Raw genomic sequence first — 20685 nt, 5'->3', positions numbered from 1 at the left:
TTGAGTAAACCTTCTCTGTACTGCCTTCAACGCATTTACATCCTTCCTTAAATAAGGAGACCAGTACTGTACACAGTAGTCCAGATGTGGTCTCACCTAAAGGCAAATGAAACCCGACCCAAGCCCAACAGAACCACATCCGACCCGACCCGACCCAACCCGAGACCTTTCATTTTTTTCCCATGCCCAACCCGACCACCGGAATGTGCAGTTAACCTAGCTTCCATTTTTCACTTTCTGAGCTTGTGCAGATAAGCAACAATAACAGTAACTGGATTTGAAAGGTTGTTTAAAAAGTACATTAACTTTGGAACCACGTTCAGGAGGTGGTGATGGTGTGTCTGGCCCAACCTGAGCCCGAATGTAGAACACGGAAGAGCGACCCAACCCGAACCTGACACATGGCGGCACAGTAGCGCAGTGGTTAACACTGCAGCCTCACAGCTCCAGCAACCCGGGTTCCATTCTGGGTACTGCCTGTGCGGAGTTTGCAAGTTCTCCCTGTGACCGCGTGGGTTTTCACCGGGTGCTCCGGTTTCCTCCCACAGCCAAAGACTTTCAGGTTGATGGGTAAATTGACCATTATAAATTGCCCCTAGTATAGGTAGGTGGTAGGGGAAGTGAGGGAAGGTGGGAATGTGGTAGGAATATGGGATTAATGTAGGATTAGTATAAAATGGTTGGTTGATGGTCGGCACAGACTCGGTGGGCCGAAGGGCCTGTTTCAGTGCTGTATCTCTAAATAAATAAAATAAATAAATGTCGGGTTCGGGTCGGGTAGCCATGCTCTAGTCTCACCAATGCCCTGTATAGCTGAAGCATAACCTACTTTTGTATTCAATTCCCCTTGCGATAATAACATTCTATAAGTTTTCCTAATTACGTGCTGTACCTGCATACTAACCTTTAGTGATTCATGTACTAGGACACCCAGATCCCTCTGCATCTCAGAGCTCTGCAATCTCTCACTATTTAGATAATATGCTTTTTTATTCTTCCTGTCAAAGTGGACAATTTCACACTTGCCCACATTTGTCACTTCTTTGCCCACTCACTTAACCTATCTATTTCCCTTTGTAGCCCCCTTATGTCCTCTTCATTTAGTAATTTTCCTACCTAACTTTGTGTCATCAGCAAATTTAGCAACCATACCTTCGACCCCGTCATCTAAGTCATTTATATGAATTATAAAAAGTTGAGGTCCCAGCACAGATCGCTATGGCACACCACTCATTACGTCTTGCCAACCAGAAAATGACCCATTTCTGCCTACTTTCTGTTTCCTGTTAGCTAGATAATGTTCTATCCATGCCAATATGTTACCCCGCCACACCATGAGCTTTTATTTTCTGCAATAACCTTTGATATGGCACCTTATCAAATGCCTTCTGGAAATCTAAGTACAATACATCCACTGGTTCCCCTTTATCTACAACACATGTAACTCTCTCAAAGAATTCCAATAAATTGGTTAAACATGATTTCCCTTTCACAAAACCATGTCGACTCTGGCTGATTAACTTGAATTTTTCTAAATGCCCTGCTATAATGTCTCTAATAGCTTCTAACATTTTCCCTAAGACTGATGTTAAGCTAACTGGCATGTAGTTTCCTGCTTTCTGTCTCCCTTTTTGAATAAAGGAGTTACTATCGCCATTTTCCAGTCTAGCGGAACATTCCCCAAATCTAGGTAATTTTGGAAAATTTAAACTAATGCATCAACTATCTCACTAGCCAATTCTTTTAACATCAGAACATCAGAACAAAAGAACTAGGAGCAGGAGTAGGCAATTCAGCCCCTCAAGCCTGCTCTGTCATTCAGTATGATCATGGATGATCTCATCTCTGCCTCAACTCCACTTTCCTGCCCGTTCTCCATAACCCTTCAACCCTTTACTAATTAAAAATATGTCTATCCCCTCCTTAAATTTACTTAATGTCCCGGCATCCACCGCACTCTGGGGTAGTGAATTCCACAGACTCGCGACCCTTTGAGAGAAGTAATTTCTCCTCATCTCTGTTTTAAATCTGCTACCCCTTATCCTAAAATTATGATCTCTCGTTCTAGATTGTCCCACCAGAGGAAACATTCTCTCTACATCTACTTTGTCAATCCCTTTAATCATCTTGTATATCTCAATTAGATCTCCTCTCATTCTTCTAAACTCTAGAGAGTAAAGGTCTAAACCGCTCAATCTCTCTTCATAAGACAAACCCTTCATCCCTGGAATCAATCTAGTGAACCTCCTCTGAGCTGCCTCCAATGCAATCAAGTAAGGGGACCAAAACTGTACACAATACTCCAGGTGTGGTCTCACTAATGCCTTGTACAGTTGTAGCAACACTTCCCTACTTTTATATTCTATTCCTTTAGCAATAAATTGCCTTCCTTATTTGCTGCACCTGCACCCGAGGATGAAGTCCATCAGGACCCTGGGAGTTGTCAGCCCACAGCTCCAACAATTTGTTCAGTACCACTTCCTTGGTAATTGTAACTTTCTTAAGTCCCTCCCTCCTTTCCATTTCCTGACTTACAGCTAACACTGGAATGTTACCTGCATCCTCAATAGTGAAGACCGATGCAAAATATCTGTGCAATTCATCTGCCATCTCCTTATTATCCATTATTAATTCCCCTGACTCCCGTTCTATAGGACCGACGCTCACTTTGCTAGCTCTTCTCTTTTAAGTATCTATAGAAACTCTTACTATCTGTCTTTATATTTCTAGCTATCTTTCTCTCGTACTCTAATTTTACCTTCCTTATCAATCTTTTAGTCCTTCTTTGCTGTTTTTTTTATATTGTGTCCAATCTTCTGACCTGCCTCCCATCTTTGCACAGTTATAGGCTTTTTCTTTAAGTTTGATCAGATTTTTAACTGTTTTAGTTAACCACGGATGTCGGGTCCCACCCTTGGAATTTTTCTTTCTCATTGGAATGTATCTATTCAGTATATTCTGAAATATCCCCTTAAATGTCTGTCATCACATCTCTATTGACCTATCCCTTAACCTGATTTGCCAGTTTACTTTAGCTAGCTCTGCTTTCATGCCCTCATAATTGCCCTTATTTAAGTTTAAAATACTAGTCTTGGACCCACTCTTCTCTCCCTCAAAATGAATGTAAAATTCAAATATATTATGATCGCTGCTACCTCGGGGCGCCTTAACTATGAGGTCATTAATTAATCCTATCTCTTGAACAATATCAGGTCCAGTATAGCCTGCTCTCTGGTTGGCTAAAGAACGTATTGTTCCAAGAAATTATCCTGAAAACATTCTATGTACTCCTCATCTAGGATACCTCTGCCCATCTGATTTTTCCAGTCTATATGTAGGTTGAAATCCCCCATAATTATCGCTGTACCGTCTGACAAGCTGTCATTATTTGTTACTTTATACCCCGTCCTACATTGTGGTTAATGTTAGGTGGCCTGTACACCACTCCCATAAGTGACTTCTTGCTTTTGTGATTTCTCATCTCTACCCAAACTGCTTCTACATCCTGGTTTCTTGAACTTAGGTTGCGCTAATACCATTGTTAATTAAGAGTTACCTCTCCACCTTTTCCTAGCTTCCTGTCCTTCCTAACTGCCACATACCCTTCAGTATTCAGGTCCTAATCTATGTGTCCTTCAGCCATGTCTCTGTAATGGCTATCAGATCATACTTATTTATTTCTATTTGTGCTCTCGGTTCATCTGTTTTGTTTCGAATGCTGCGTACATTCAGAGACAGAGCCTTTAGTCTTGTCCTTTTATTATTTTTGTAACCTCTAGCCTTATCTGTTGATTTACTCTTAGATTTGTATGGTCTGTCCCTTCTTGTCACAGTTTGTTTATCATTTCCCCTATTAATACCTTTCTCTCTTGCCTTGTCTCTACTCCTTGATTTAACATGTCTTCCCAAATTTGATTCCTTGCCCCCACTATTCAGTTTAAAATCCTCTCCACTTCCCTAGTTATGCGGCTCGCTGGAACACCGGCCCCAGCACGGTTCAGGTGTAGAACGTCCTGGTACTGGTGCCAGTGCCCCACAACCAGAACCCACTTCTACCACACCAGTGTTTGAGCCATGCATTAATTTCTCTAATCTTATTTACCCTATGCCAATTTGCACGTGGCTCAGGTAATAATCCAGAGATTATTACCTTTGAGGTTCTGCTTTTTAATTTTCACCTAGTTCCTCTTTCTGACTATGCAGAAACTCTTTCCTAATCCTGCATATGTCGTTGGTACCTACATGGACCATGATGACTGGATCCTCCCCATCCCACTGTAAGTTCCTCTCCAGCCCTGAGCAGATGTCCTGAACCCTGGCACTGGGCAGGCAACACAGCCATCTGGACTCTTGCAGAGAACAGTGTCAATCCCCCTAACTATACTGTCTCCTACTACCACTACATTCCTTTTTTTATCCCTCCACTTGAATGTTTTCCTATACCATGGTGCCATGGTCAGGTTACTCATCCACCCTGCAACCTCCACTCTCATCCAAACAAGCTGAAAGAACCTCAAACCTGTTGGACAATCGCAAAGGCTGAGGCTCCTGCACTCCTGCCCTCTGGGTCCCTGTACCTGCCTCAGCTGCAGCCACACTCTTCTGTCCGTGACCACTGACCAAATCAGCCGACCCTATCCGAAGAAGTGTGACCGCCTCCTGGTACAAAATGTCTAGGTAACTTTCCCCTTCCCTGATGTGCCACAGCTCGGACTCCAATTCAATGACTGTGAGCCGAAGCTCTTTGAGCTTCAAACACTTACTGCAGACTTGTTTGCCCTTGATCGCACTGGAATCCAGGAGCTCCCACATGCTACAGCCATGACACATCACATGTCCTGCCATCCTTAATGTGTTTTAATTAACTAATTATTTTATTCAATTATTAATTTGATTTTCCTTTTTTATATATTTTTTAAGCTTACTACTAGTTCCTTTATGATTTTAAGCGTTAGGATTAGAATAGACCTTAATCATATACCAGATACTCAGCAAACAGGTAGCTTCTTCCCAAACCAATCAGCTATCTGCTTGCCTGTGATGTTTGCTTTCAATTAAATTAAAAGCTTACCTGTAAACTCACCCCAGCGGCTCTGTGTTTCCCTGTTCACTCTGTTGATTGTGATATCACTCTGATGTCACTTTTCAATTTTTCCCTGCTCTGCTCCCGCCGTGCTCCTCTCTCTCTCTCTCTCTCTCTCTCTCTCTCTCTGTCTCTGTCTCTGTCTCTGTCTCTGTCTCTGTCTCTGTCTCTGTCTCTGTCTCTGTCTCTGTCTCTGTCTCTCTCTCTCTGTCTCTCTGTCTCTCTGTCTCTGTCTCTGTCTCTCTGTCTCTCTGTCTCTCTGTCTCTCTGTCTCTCTGTCTCTCTGTCTCTCTGTCTCTCTGTCTCTCGCTCTGTCTCTCGCTCTGTCTCTCGCTCTGTCTCTCGCTCTGTCTCTCGCTCTGTCTCTCGCTCTGTCTCTCGCTCTGTCTGTCGCTCTGTCTGTCGCTCTGTCTGTCGCTCTGTCTGTCGCTCTGTCTGTCGCTCTGTCTGTCGCTCTGTCTGTCGCTCTGTCTGTCGCTCTGTCTGTCGCTCTGTCTGTCGCTCTGTCTGTCGCTCTGTCTGTCGCTCTGTCTGTCGCTCTGTCTGTCGCTCTGTCTGTCGCTCTGTCTGTCGCTCTGTCTGTCGCTCTGTCTGTCGCTCTGTCTGTCGCTCTGTCTGTCGCTCTGTCTGTCGCTCTGTCTGTCGCTCTGTCTGTCGCTCTGTCTGTCGCTCTGTCTGTCGCTCTGTCTGTCGCTCTGTCTGTCGCTCTGTCTGTCGCTCTGTCTGTCGCTCTGTCTGTCGCTCTGTCTGTCGCTCTGTCTGTCGCTCTGTCTGTCGCTCTGTCTGTCGCTCTGTCTGTCGCTCTGTCTGTCGCTCTGTCTGTCGCTCTGTCTGTCGCTCTGTCTGTCGCTCTGTCTGTCGCTCTGTCTGTCGCTCTGTCTGTCGCTCTGTCTGTCGCTCTGTCTGTCGCTCTGTCTGTCGCTCTGTCGCTCTGTCGCTCTGTCGCTCTGTCGCTCTGTCGCTCTGTCTCTCTGTCTCTCTGTCTCTCTGTCTCTCTGTCTCTCTGTCTCTCTGTCTCTCTGTCTTGCTCTGTCTCTCTGTCTCTCTGTCTCTCTGTCTTGCTCTGTCTCTCTGTCTTGCTCTGTCTCCGGTCTCCGCCTCTGGGCTTTTGGCACACTTTTTAAACCTCCTCTCCAGCCGTGCTCCTCTCTCTCGCTCTGCCTCCGGTCTAATTAGGTTTACCCATTCGATATGTAGATTGAAATCCCCCATGATTAATGTATTACCCGTGTTACACGTTCCTCTAATTTCCTGATTTATACTGTGATTTACACTGCCACTGCTGCTTGGTAGCTTATAAACAACTCTGACCAATGTTTTTTGCCCTTGTTGTTTCTTAGTTCCACCCAAATTAATTCTACATCTTGATCTTTAGAACTAAGGTCATCTCTCACTAATGCTCTCTTTAATTAACAGAGCTACTCCATCACCTTTTCCCAGCTTCCATGAATGCCATGTACTCTTGGATATTCAGGACGCAGCTTTGGTTTCCTTGTAGCCACGTCTTTGTAATAGCTCTCAGGTCATACATGTGAATTTCTATTTGAGCTGACTATTCATCTGTTTTATTGCAAATGCTGCGGGCATTCAGATATAGAGCCTTTAATTAATTAATTTTTTTTACTGTTTTTGTAAACTCTGGCCGTTTCTGCTGGCACACTCTTGAGTTTGCAATCACTGTCCCTTCTTGCTATTGTCACTCTGATTGTCATTACCTGTATTGCTACCTTGATCTATTGCCTTGTCATTTCCCTTTAATTTACTCAATCTTCCCCTGCATGATCCCTTTCCCCCCCCCCCCCCCCCCCCCTCTATTTAGTTTAAAGTCCTCTCTACTTCCCTGGTTATTTGACTCACTAGAATACTGGTCCAAACACTGTTCAGGTGAAATCTGTCCCAATGGTACAGCCCACACTTTTCCCAGTGCCAGTGCCTCACAAACCAGAATCCACTTCTACCATACCAGTCTTTGAGCCACGCATTCATCTCTCTCTAATCTTATTTACCCTATGCCAATTTCCAGAGATTATTACCTTTTGAGGTTCTGCTTTTTAATTTAGTGCCTAGCTCCTCATACTCTCTTTGTAGAACCTCTTTCCAAGTCGTAGCTATGTCATTGGTACCTACATGGACCGTGACAACTGGATCGTCCCCCTTCCACTGCAAGTTCCTCTCCAGCCCGGGCAGATATCCCGAATCCTGCTACCAGGCAGGCAACTCGCCCTTCTGGATTCTTGTGCTCAGCTGCAGAAAACAGTGTCTATCCCCCTGACTATACTGTCCCCTACTACCACTACATTGCTTTTAACTCCCCCCCCCCCCCACTTGAATGGCTTCCTGTACCATGGTCAGTCTGCTCATCCTTGCTACAGCCCTCACTTTTGTCCACACAAGCTGCAAGAACCTTGAACTTGTTGCTCAATTGCTAGGGCTGAGGCTCCTCCGCTCCCTTCTTGATCCCCTTACTCGCTGTCAGACCCTCCTATCCCTGACCACTGACCAAATCAGAAGACCCTATCCTAAGGGGTGTGACTGTCTTCTGGAACAAAGTGTCTTGCTAACTTCCCCCCTTCCTGATGCATCGCAATGTCTGCACCTCAGCCTCCAGCTCATTAACTCTGAGCTGAAACTCCTCAAGCCACAGACATTTAGTGCAGATGTGGTTGCCATGGATTGCAGTGGCATCCAGGAGCTCTTACGTGCTGCAGCCATGACACATCATCTGTCCTGCCATCTACATCGTGTTAATTACATTTATTTTTCTTAATATTTACTTTCCCCTTCACTGAACTCCCTCACTCACCAAGCTCACTTCACATTCTGTGCACTCAAGCAACCCTTTGTGCAGACCAGGTAGAAACCCTGGCTGTTTTTCACCTTGTGTCCCACCCAATCCAGAGACCAATTATAAGAGAGGGATGGGATCAGGGCAGAAGCACTGAAAATGAGACTAACCTGGTCAAATGACCCTTCTACCATAGTTGAGAAGCGTTGACTGAGGAAAAAGAAACTAGTTTGGGAGCTCTGTTGTGGACAATGGCATCAGATTAGCTGCAATAGATATTGTTATGAACGCTGGACTTTGTAACATCATTGTTTTTTTTAAAAATGTGATCTTTAAAAGTTTAAGATGGAGTCTGGAAGGTCAGGTGACTTCACATGCAATCTGTGAAAGGGCAAGACAGATGTCTTGGCTACCAAGACAACAGAGAACATAGAACAAAGACTTTATTTTGGAAAAAACAGAGACTGCAGGTGTGACACCTGAAGTACAATGGGTTTCACTTTCTCAGACGTTCAAGTAGTAAAACATGGGATCAGTGATTCTGAAGACCGGGCAACTGTTGACACCTGGGAACAATGGAAGGCCCCGGTGGCTCTGTAAAACCAGACTTCTGGATTTTGTATATTGGAACAGTAACCATAAGCTATTGACTTTTGAGTTCAGATAAATTTAAGAGTTTCAGAAGGAAGACAGGCTCTGAGAGAAGAAACCAGGGGTTGTGGCCTCGAAACAGGCTGTAAGAAGGGAACCCAGTAGTTGCAGCCTCAAGAAAGAGAAAGGGGACACCTGCTCTCAGAAGCCTGATACAGCATAAGGCTGTGAAGACTTGAACCTGTTTTGAAAATTGAAGCTTGCAGAGAAGACCAGCAGGAGCACCAGAAATCGCCTTCCTCATGGGACTCCAGGTTGGAAGTGCTCTGAGAAGTGAGTGAAGAGGATGTTGATTTTTGAAAATGTCTGGGGATCCCACCCATTTCTACTGGGAGGAGTTGGGGACTTTTAACTGCCAAGGATTTCCTCATCCAAAACGTAACGTACAAGTGTGGTGTGAGGCTTTCAAGTATTTAATAAGTAAAGCCAAACGCCGTTTTTTCTAATGTGTTATCAGCTACTTACAAAGAACTATTTAATTAATGGGGATTTTTAATAATTTTATAATATTTGTTATAATAAAAGTCCTAAAACCTGAAATCTTGGCGTGTAATTTTTTTAATTGGTCTGTGGGTTCATATCCTGTATTTTAACATAAATGGTCTCACTGGGGTCATAATAAGATGGAGAAACTGGGAAAAGGGAATAAGTCCGTACAGGAAGCAGGGTAGGAAGAAGAAGAATCCAGGTAATTGGAAATTGGTGGGATTATAGTGGGTATTGGTGGAAAGATGATCAAAAGAGATTTGGGAAGGGAAGATTCAGCAATGGATCACATGAAGATAAGGGATGGATGGAAATTTGAAACATAATTCATTAAATTATCTATATCAGGGCCGGAGCGGTATGCAATACTGATACAAACATCAGTGTAACTGAAAAGGAGGACAGGGACGTGGCCTGAGTAGGACTGGAACAAACAGTGTTCAACATATCCTACAAAAGATGGGCATAGCTATGACCCATGTGGCTTCCCAGAGTGACTCTTCTTGTCTAGAGGAAGTAAGTGGAGCTAAAGGAAGGGCATTGCACCCAAAACGCAAACTTGTCTTTAGGCTTCACAGAAGCTGACCGGCCTGCTGTGTATTCCCATCATTTTCTATTTTATTTGCGATAACTACAGCCTCTAAGACAGCACCTTACTGTTCTTTGTTCAGTGCCAACAATATGAGTAATGCAGTTTTTACAGTATTTAAAATGATCCCAACTTTTGGACCCAGGAGGAAGAATGTGTGCTCAGACAAGAAAATGAGCTGGAGCTTCTTTTGCAGTTGGAAGAAGGCAAACACTGTGGTTATTCTGAAGAGAACAGCGCAGTAGCTGACATGCACAGAGACCAAGACGCTATGAGCAATGAGAAGGTAGTACTCAAGTAATTTTCCCAGGATTTTTTTGTGATACTCAGTAGCCACATGTTTGACTGCCTGTCATTTAAATCTGATTCTTCAGATGCAAATTCATTTTAATAATTGGGTTGGTTGTTTGAAAACAATGGGGTGAATTTTACAGACCCCCATCTGATGTCAGGGGTCATGGTGGGGGGCGGGGGGAGAGAGGGGAGGAAAATGCCTCTGGGAGAGGCCTGCCGCAGGTCTCAACGCCGAGAAGGTATTGCCTCCGGCAGCCCCGGCAGCGGGGTCAAAGTTAAATATGTAAATTTATTGAAAGCAATGAATTAATTACTTGCCTGCTCCTGCCATCTGTCCCAGTGCAATATTCATGCCGGTTGCCGGCACGCCCCTGCCTTCGGATCCCTGTTCGGAGATCCAATGCAGGTCACTGGTGGCGAGGGGGAGCAGTAAGTATTTCAGTGCTGTGGGATGGGTTGGGGGGGAGGGAGGAGAGGATGGGGGGTGGGGGGAGTGGGGTCAAACTAACCTGATTGGTGGAGGGGATGGTGGGAAGGGGTGATGTTGAAAGTTTATGAACTTTGGGGGAGGCGTGGGAAGGTCAGGTAAGTATTTTGGGGCGGGGGGGGAGGAATGAATTGTATGGATATTGGGGGAGGGCAGTGGAAGAGGAGTTAGAAACATTTATTTATTTTTAAATAGCTTTTAATACAATTTCTCTTTTTAAAAAAAAAATGTAAATTGTCATGTAGGGCGCAAAGCCATTTAAAAATGTCATTGGCGCCTGCTTTTTTCTATGCTTTTTTTCTTAGTAGTGCCTTCATTTGCAAGAGCCAAGAATGAAGTGATGGCAATTTAATGTGTAAAATTTTTCAATGAATATTTTTCTTTGCACTTAGGTTGAGAATGAAGGGTCCTGGGAATTTTGTGACCTAAGTCAGTATCAAGTAGTTATAGGTCAGGCAAAGCACAAGCCGATACAAGATAAATCTCCATTTACACAGCCCCAACAATGTATTTTAATTCTTAGCCTCAGAAGAACACTCTACCAATGCACCCATGTCAGAATACCAGGCTTCTTTACAGTGTCTTTGAATTCAGTTGTCAGTTTGTGCCAGTATGCCTACTTTTCGTTCTGGCCCATGCCCGCTACAAAATGGTTTGAGATGGCCCTGCCTGGATTGGTTCTTGGCTCTCACCTAGATTAGGATTTAGGCCCATTTCTCATGTGGAGACGACAATGCGCAAATTCACTTGCTCAATCTCGATCTTTAGCATTTTTAAGTAACTCATTTACAAACTAACTTTTTCTTCCAGGTCATTATGTCCCGGAGTGAGCTTTCAGAAGCTGGAGTGATTGGATTGGAGGACTATGAGTGGCCTGAATTGGGACAGCAGGAATGTCCTCGCAGTTGTACCCATTCACATTTAGCTTGTGATATTGAGTGCATGCAACAAGAAGGAAGCTTCAAACCTTACAGTGGGTTTTGCACTACAAACTGTAAAGCTACGCCTTCAAGTCCGGGCTCTCACTGGGGCTTACACAATAACCCCAGGTTACTGCAAGAGTTGAAAGAACTAAATCAAATTGAGGACCGAATTCTGGAAGAGAACTTAAAAATAAGAGAGCTGTGTTCCTCTGAGGAAGAGGAGACTGTTCCAATTCAAAACTCAGACAAGTCAAATGGAGGTAATTCTAACCCAAACAAAGACAGAATAAAGTTCTTGACTGAGCTGGAGAGAGAAAGGAAAGAGGTTGAGAAAATGGAGCAAAGTCTAGCTAGAGAAGAACAAATTAAATACAAGAATTTAAAGAAATTGCCGCAAATATCTTCAAAGACAGTATGTGGTAATCAAAAGAAAAGTACAACAAAACCATCTGCACGAGATCTGAGTTCTCATTCAAAACCTACTCCAAGAGCTGAAGTAAAAAGCCAATTTATGTTGACGGAAGTCAATTTCAAGTCCAGTGAACCAAGGTACCCCGTAAATGGTTTCTATTCAGACTCCAGTCAGGACCGATCTTACATCAAACATACCCCAGACAAAACTCCTCCATATGTAAAAGTTGTATCTAGGTCAAAAAAAAAGGCCACCAAAACAGTACGTTCCAAAAAGAATTACTCGCAAGACCAAATCCTTGCTGCAGTCATAAATAATGCTGTTCCTATGAATGAAAAATGTAATCTAATGAGTACAGAAGATGAACAGGCATTTAATGAAACCTATATCCGATCAGGTAAAATAGAACAGCAAATTTGTCATGGAATCTTAGGAGAAACCCATGAGAATAATAGTCTAGAATCAGTTGGAACAACAAAAGGGTGCCAGGGGCAGGACAGTACTGAAAATAAAACTGTCCCATTAAGTTCAAGAGAGAGAGACACACAAAAAAACACTCAACCTCAAGTTGTGAACAGAAAAAAAATCCTTGTGAAGGTTATTAATTCATCTAAGAAGGAAACCATTGAAAATAATGAAAGTTACACAGCTGGCTGTAAAAGCCGAAGAGACTTAACCGTGCAAACTAAGGAAAAGCCAAAGCCAGCACTGCGGACTAGTATACCTGTGAAAGTGGAAAAGGTTCCAGCATCTGCATGTTCTCAGCACTCCTTTAGTGAATCTGTTGAAGATGCTGTAATGAAAAAGAATGGAAAGAAAGACCAGCTGAGAATTCCAGTGCCCAAACCCAGAAAAACTATTAATGTGTGCCAAACCAAAACTTGCCCAAAACAGTGTTTGGAAAATTCCAGTGCTTTAAGGAAACCTAGTGAACATCAAGAATTTTCAGAGTTTGTGGGAACCTGTCCAGTTGCAAAAGAGTCTAAAATGCAAGAGCCTAAGAGTGTTAGTGCAACACATGAACCCAATCCTACTCCAGAGATGGGGAACAAAAATCGATCAGAAGACATTAAAAAGGACCATTTGAACAAAAATTCTTCTAACTTGTCTGACAGCTCAACAAACATACAGATTGATCAAGTAAATTGGAAGGAAGATGATTCTGTCAGCGAAGCATGCTCTTTTGTAAACTCTGAGAATAGAAAAATTTGTTTTGGGGTAAAAGACTCCAAGTTGGTAAAGTCAGGCGAAGGTAAATGTGATGCACAACACATTCCTTTACTTAACGAAGCAACACTGAAAAGCAGTGCAATTGGCAGAAGCAGCTTAGGATCAACAGATGATTGCGTACCTCAGCTGTTGCAATCTAATGAATCCAGAAACACTAAGACTCAGAATTCTTTACAAATAATTGATACAATCCATATACATGATTTTCCAAATCGAGACTTGCATCCTGTATTTGAAGATTGTCATGCAAAGGTATCTGTGGCACTTAATCCACCAATCAATGCACACGTTTTTCAAGTATCCGTTATGAAGGTAACCAAAGATTTCTATTTAATAGGATAGATATTTATACATCATTGTTGTGATGTGAATGTTGTGATCTCAGTTATAGAACAACAAAGACTCTCAAGATTAAATTTTGGTCTTATCTGGCTAATATTTTTTTGGAACGAGAACTTTTAAGGACGACAGGGGAAGATTTATGAAGAATGAGTTTATAATTTAATTTCAGGTAGCATGCCAAAGAAATCTTCCCCCAATGTTAGGATCTTCACAATGAACGCACTGGGCTGTGAAAGGGTACATTTTCTCCCTCGAAATAACTGAAAACTGATTTATCTGCACACTTCCAAATATGAGTGATATTATAATATAGATTGACAGGATTAACCACAATGAGGCAACCTTAATTTGCAGCGTCAAATACCTTTGAAATAAATGCTGCATAGTACTAGGAACCTGGGGAGGAAAAAGAAGGGTAAAGGATTGTTTATCTGTTAAAAGTTTCAACTTCAGTGCACCTTGCAGAGGAGCTAGGAGTCACTGACAGAAACTTGTGGATTTCCATGTTTAACTGTGTGTGTGCAGACACCAGAGATTGCTGTCAGTTCCACAGTTGTTGCAATGGTGGCAAACGCTGAGAGTTTTGTCGTCATTACCCGTGCAAAATCCTGGTCAATATTTCAACAATTAACATCATCTTGAAACGCAAGCATGTATGCTTTTTAAAAATAAAATCAATATTGCTCCCTGTTTGGCTGAGCATCAATGTAAAAATGCTACAGCTGTGCACTCTACAGCTTTGGCACTGCACAGTGAAGTGCTTGGCAGAGTAGGACTGTTGCTGCCTATTGAACTAACACAAAAGAAGCAAGCAAGTGTTTAAAAAGGAGGCTTTTGGAGAGTGGAGATAAGCGAGTTTTATTTTAAAGCTGTACTAATTCAATGTATTTTATTAAATTGATTGATTCTGGTGTACCGTCAACGATTACATCTATTGTTCCACAGGCCTGCTGAGCTGCATCATCATAAATAACCTTTTTTTTTCTTCTGCCACTTTTTCTTCTCTTCCCTTCCATCCTACTCTCCTGAAGGCTTTAACTCCTTGCTAGTGTATGATTCCACAGGTGCCAAGACTTCATTCAGCAGTGAGCATTGACGGACGAGTGGACCATGGAACAGGGTGGGGGAGGGGAACAATTTCTGCTGCAGTATTCTGTCCCCATTCAGCAAACAGTTCAAGAAGAGGCTAATGTACAGTAATCATGAACTCTGGTGGGGTTTTTTTAAAACACTATTATAATCCCAGGGGCTGAGACAAAGTGCAGCATCCATACCTGAGCTGAGATCAGTGAAACTCAGCACAAGCTAAGGATTGAAACTGGCACTTTCCTGGTCAGTATTGAGTTCAATAATTTCAGAGCATGACAGCCCCCCATTTTACTTTCATTTTTAGTTATTTTTTCTTCCTTTTTTTTTACATTCTTTTTTACATTTTTTTACAATCTTTTTTTTTTGCATTTATTTCATTTCATCTTAGTTTGTTCAGTTTGCTTACCCACTGTTTTTTTTCAGGTTTGCACTTGCTGTTCAATATTCAGTGTATTAACACCTAATCTGTACTAATGCTTTGTCTTTCAACACACCATTAACATATTGTTTGCCTTTGCTCCGTGACCTTTTGGTCAGCTATGTGGCCTGGTCCAATCTCGACCTCCTTTTGTTATCTCTTGCCCCACCCCCACCTCACCTACTTATAACCTGTGACTTTTCTAATATTTGTCAGTTCCGAAGAAGGGTCACTGACCCGAAACATTAACTCTGCTTCTCTTTCCACAGATGCTGCCAGACCTGCTGAGTGGTTCCAGCATTTCTTGTTTTTATTTGTTCAGTTCCTGGCTGCTGTAACAAGCTGCCAATTGTGTTTTTGTAGTACCTTTCATATTCTAAGGACTGACCAAAGTGCTTTGCAACCAATTAAGCCATTTTGATGGAATGGTTAGATTGTCATGTCGGCAAACCAAGCAAACAATTTGTACACAGAAAGGTCTCTCAAACAGCAATGAAATAAATGGCCTGTTAATCTGTTCTGATGCTGTTGGTTGAAGAAGGAAACTCGACCAGGATACTTGGAGAACTCCCCTACTCTTCTTGGAATAGTGCCATGGGATCATCTATATCATCCAAAAGATGAACAATTTAAACACCACTTCTAATAAGTCCAGTTGAGAATGTAAAATTTAAATATGCATTTTTCAGTGAATTTTTGTGCTCAAGCTGACCGATATCTGTGTCAGGAAATGGAACATTTTCCCACTTTTGGGCTTTGCTTTAACATTTTTTGGTTAAGTAATGCAAAGTTGAACTGCCTCTGTCTACAAAAAAAAAATCTTAATTCTGAAGCACACCATCAGGCATTTCTATTTCAATATGATGGGCTGGATTTCAAGAGTCTGCCGCCGAACTTGGTGGCGAGCTCGATAAATGGCGGCCCGCACGCTAAAGAGCCGCCGCGATTTCCCGTGTGGTGGCTCATTTAAATAGCCGGGGCGGCCCACCCCCAATAATGTGGAGGTGGGCTGTCCGTCGCCAACAATGGTGTCAGCTGCCTGTGCGCAGGCGCTGGCATCATTTTTAAAGGGTAGCCAGCCCTGCAAGTCAATTTGAATTTTTAAAGCATTATTCCCTCAAAATATATGCAATAAATTTCTAACGATCCTTTCCCACCCCCCCCCACAATAATGATTACATTAACTATTTTCCCTCCCCGTCCCAAAACATTTACCTTTAAAATCTGACCTCCCCCACTCCAGACTGCACAATTTAAAGTTCACCCCTCCTCACCATCCCCTACACCCATTACATCTATTTGACCCCGTCTCCACCACCCTCCCCCCCCCCCCCCCCGCCCCCCCACACTGAAAATCTTACCTCTTACCCCATCCCCACCAGTGTGACGCTGGCTTTCCCCAGACGGGGAATTGAAGGCGCGGGAGTACCAGTTGCCACGCCGAAGATCGCGGCAGGCCTGAAAGACTTGAGGTAAGTTGATTAAGTTTATGCATGTCAGTAATTCAAATATTTAAATCCAGGACCCATCGCGGGTGGGGGCCGCCATGGAGCCTCGCCTTGCCTCCCGCTGCTGGCACCATCTTCCATTCCCGCTGCCACGGAGCCCGACGTCTTGGGCTTGGTAAAACCTAGCCCGATATATTTTTATGACTTCTGGATGAAGATGAACAATTGTGCGAAAAGTTGCTCGTTTTGCGCTTTGGGCCCATGTTTGTTGAGTTAAGATTATCCAAAGCACATTAGTGTGGCAATCCTAACAGCTGGCAATGTGCGAAGCTAATCTATTCTGTCAAACTATCATGGAAATGTTCCCAAGAAAATGTGCTAACCCACACTTCCACTCTGACATGCATATTCTTTTAACTTTCAATATTCCAAAGATTTGAATTCCACCATAAGTTTTGCTGGAAGCAAGGGAGCATATAAATGTAAGTCTTCACGAATTAAGGTGCAGTCATTGCAAATGATGGATTTCAACCAAGGTGACATCTTAAGTCCTGAATCCCATCATTTACACCCTAGGATCTGCCCATCTAATTTATATCAGTATTAAACAGGGGTAACATAGAACAGCAGCTGAGAAAGGATCTTAAAGGTGAATTGCTGTGTTTCATTGTGCTGTTAAATCGAGGCACATAACTTTGGATTGGTATTTTGATTACATTTCTTTGATCTTTATTTTGAAGGTGCCATGCTTCCTTTGGAAGTCTTCCTCAAAACTGTTTCTTGCTTGGAGAGTTTCCCAAAAATGAAGGGGAAGGCTACAAAAGTTTTTGCCATTGCAATTCCCATCTTTATCTTTTATTTGTTGGTAGAGGAGAGGGTAACAGCAGTATCACAGGAAGCTAGGCTTGGAAGGAAGCACTGCAGGGGATCCAGACTTTCTTGTGGATAGTCAGCCACCACCGTGTATAGGCACAGTAAATTATTCCTCAACATATCTGTGCATACTTTCCTGGAGTTGCTCAACTTCAGATGCTCTGCATTGTAGAGGAGTGCTACAAAGGATGGCAATGGAATTTGTCATCCTTCCTACCATCTGACACACATCTTCCAAGTCTTTGCAGTGCCTTCATATGGTTCTATTGTGCTACAGGCATTTATATTTTGATGGCAGGACCTCTGAGAGCATTGCCTGAATGTTCAACAGCTAGGACCTAACCTCTCGTACTGCTCAGGTACGTCGTGCTCCACCTCAATTACCAATAATTTCCTTGAGTTGTGAATCGCCCTGTGTCAATTCTTCTAGACTATCGAATCACTCTGAGTTAACTTATCTGGGCTAGTGAGTGCAAGTAACATGGTTCATGATGTAATGGGCAGTTTCTGGTAGCAATGCCAGATGGTGAAGGTTCCTTCTCCATTTCTTGCTTTGGCCTCTGAGGAGATAAGAAGACCGAGAAATATGTATTTTCTGTTGTCCGGCTTTTCGTTCCTCTTAAGCTCATCTAAGTGTCTCCTCAGAGTTTGAGCCCCAGAAAAGAGAAACCATTTCTGGTCTTTGACCCTTTGCACTTGGTCAGTACAAAACAGCTGTCGGTGCAGGTCTTCCCACCTCACTGTCCCTTACAGCAGTAGCTGAATAAGTTCCCAGGATTTGATTTGCCTACTCCTCTCCTTGTCCCTCCTCCTTTTGTCTGTCCTTCATGGTAATTTTGTGCAATCTTTTCCTGTATAACAAAAGAAAGTTTGTTATTGTCAGACTACTGAATTTGACAACTATTTGACAATTCTCATTGCTTCTATTATGGCATTCCCACTGAAGTAATGAATCTTCAACATGCATGCATTGGAGGATATTGTATACAATTAACTCAAGTCTTTCACATGAGTGTGTCACATTAGATCATTTAATACACAGGATGACACTAGTAAAGTTGTGACTACTTTTAGGGGAAATACAGGTGAAATATAGGTCTACTCTCTGAAGCGTACAAAATATATATTAATGGTAGCTTGCAGTCATCAGATTTCCCTTTGCTGACCTTGTGAGGTCTTCACCCTTCATTCTGCATTGGGAAACTTCCTAGGAGGTTATGGAGTTGCAACTCATTCCTGTGCCACTTCCTTCTAAATGACCCTGGGTGCTGTGTTGCCAGATCTCTTGTCGCTCGCTCCCACCATTCCATCCTTTCCTACCCTGTGTCTTATTTCTGCCTACCTAGTTAATCTTTGATCCATAATTTGAAATTGCTGCATGCTGGTACTGCTTTGAGAGCAGTCCAGAATCCAGTTTTAAGAGCAACATTTTCATCTATCCACAAGATTCCTCCTCCCTTTCTCCCTACCCCCCACAAATGAATTTCCCAGGTCTTCTGGCATAACTGGACATAGGTTTTTGTCCAGCCCGATGGTTAGGCAGGAAACATATGCCACTGCACTAATGTAGCGAATTGTGGGACTTGGCATTTCAGGACCTCAGTATTTTGTTCCTTTTTTGTATAATATTGGTTACCGTGTCCCATACAATATACTTATTGCCGATGCATATTCCTCCATTGTTTTAAAAATGTGAATTGCAAAATTGATGCACTTTTAATAATCTACCCACTGCATAAAGGCCAATTTAAAGTTCAGAATAACATAAGTAAGAGTGGGAAATGAGTTCAGACTTCTCACATGTATTTTCTGTCGCTGGCAGGTCTCTGACTATAACACACCAATTGTATTAGACACTGGCTCTGGTCTGATGAAAGCTGGCTTTGCGAATCAGGATCTACCAATGACTATATTTCCAACAGTAATTGGACGACCCAAGTATGAGGTAAATATTGCTGACCGCTCACTAGGATGCACCCAGACTAATCATAAACTTTAATAAGCACGTTTTATGAAAGAGTCTTTTATATAGTGCCAGATTTTGCAGAATTCTTAACATCAGTCTTTAAAGGCACTAACTTTTATGCAAAAGAAAATGACTGTACTGTCAATCTGTTCCAGTTTACTGGGTTCTCAAGTGACTTTTGAGAAATCAGCCATAAAATGTAATGAAATTATCAATTAATGGCTTTAGTTTATTATGTAATGCCATGGTATCTTACAGGTAGGATCTACTGATAACTTTTTTGGAAAGTTTGTTTTACCTAGCCATTTAAAAAAAAAATGTCATTAATAAATTTGACTTCTTAATTCAAAAGTTGTTTGAATTGAATTATCTGTTAATTAGAATTGAAATTTTGCCAAAAGTAGACTCTGTGCCATTTTATTAAAATTACTTAATTTGAACTACTGGATTTGTTTTTGAATGAAGATGACTTTGAATCAACAGGAATAGGCTGAGTGGCTCCACATCTACATCTAATTTCATCAGACCCCATCTTCAATGTTCCTGCCGTCTTCTCTCTTCATCCTCCATAGATGTTGTCCCATCTACAGTCACAGATTTAGGCCAATATGCTTTGTTGAATGATAATTTTCTTTAATCCACTAACTGGAGAACTGAATTTATAGATTTTTTTTTAAAAAGACCTTTTTCTTAAAAAAAAAAGAAAAACTATAAGCATGACTTTGCTGGCAGCTTAAGATGGCTACCTAATTTGCAACACTGTCCTACACTGCAATGCTGTGAGGAGAGAGAACCAAGACCCATGAAGTTTAAGGGAACTGCTTGTTCCTTTTCTTTTCGGCAAGAGAGAAATACTGCTAACTGTCATGTGGCAAGCCCCTTTTTTTTTAAAGCTTAAGGTTTTAAGCTTGTGTCTTTCTGCAGCAGAGAGAGGAGAACCAACTGGAATCTGATGTGCAGACCTGAGTGGGGATGTCTCTCGCTCTCTGGTGTTCTCGCTCTCTGGTGTTCTCGCGCTCTCTGGTGTTCTCGCGCTCTCTGGTGTTCTCGCGCTCTCTGGTGTTCTCGCGCTCTCTGGTGTTCTCGCGCTCTCTGGTGTTCTCGCGCTCTCTGGTGTTCTCGCGCTCCCTCCCTCTCTCTCTCTCTCTCTCTCGCGCTCGCGCTCCCTCCCTCTCTCTCTCTCTCTCTCGCGCTCGCGCTCCCTCCCTCTCTCTCTCTCTCTCGCGCTCGCGCTCCCTCCCTCTCTCTCTCTCTCTCGCGCTCCCTCCCTCTCTCTCTCTCTCGCGCTCGCGCTCCCTCCCTCTCTCTCTCTCGCGCTCGCGCTCCCTCCCTCTCTCTCTCTCTCGCGCTCGCGCTCCCTCCCTCTCTCTCTCTCTCGCGCTCGCGCTCCCTCCCTCTCTCTCTCTCTCGCGCTCGCGCTCCCTCCCTCGCGCTCGCGCTCCCTCCCTCGCGCTCGCGCTCCCTCCCTCGCGCTCGCGCTCCCTCCCTCGCGCTCGCGCTCCCTCCCTCGCGCTCGCGCTCCCTCCCTCGCGCTCGCGCTCCCTCCCGCGCGCTCGCGCTCCCTCCCGCGCGCTCGCGCTCCCTCCCGCGCGCTCGCGCTCCCTCCCGA

The 20685-nt window shown here is 43.3% G+C and overlaps 1 protein-coding gene across 1 annotated transcript in view; it reads left to right on the top strand.

Annotated features, from left to right (window-relative positions):
- Positions 1-20685, top strand: part of LOC137362204 (uncharacterized) — a 130597-nt gene that overhangs the window by 84308 nt on the left and 25604 nt on the right. Inside the window, exons 10-12 of the mRNA XM_068026658.1 lie at positions 9740-9880; positions 11186-13252; positions 18933-19055. Coding sequence (XP_067882759.1) covers positions 9740-9880; positions 11186-13252; positions 18933-19055 — 2331 coding nt within the window. The remainder of the gene's footprint in view (positions 1-9739; positions 9881-11185; positions 13253-18932; positions 19056-20685) is intronic.

The sequence above is a fragment of the Heterodontus francisci genome, chromosome 3 (assembly GCF_036365525.1).
Source record: "Heterodontus francisci isolate sHetFra1 chromosome 3, sHetFra1.hap1, whole genome shotgun sequence".
NCBI lineage: Eukaryota > Metazoa > Chordata > Chondrichthyes > Heterodontiformes > Heterodontidae > Heterodontus > Heterodontus francisci.
This window is presented reverse-complemented; position numbering and strand designations above follow the sequence as displayed.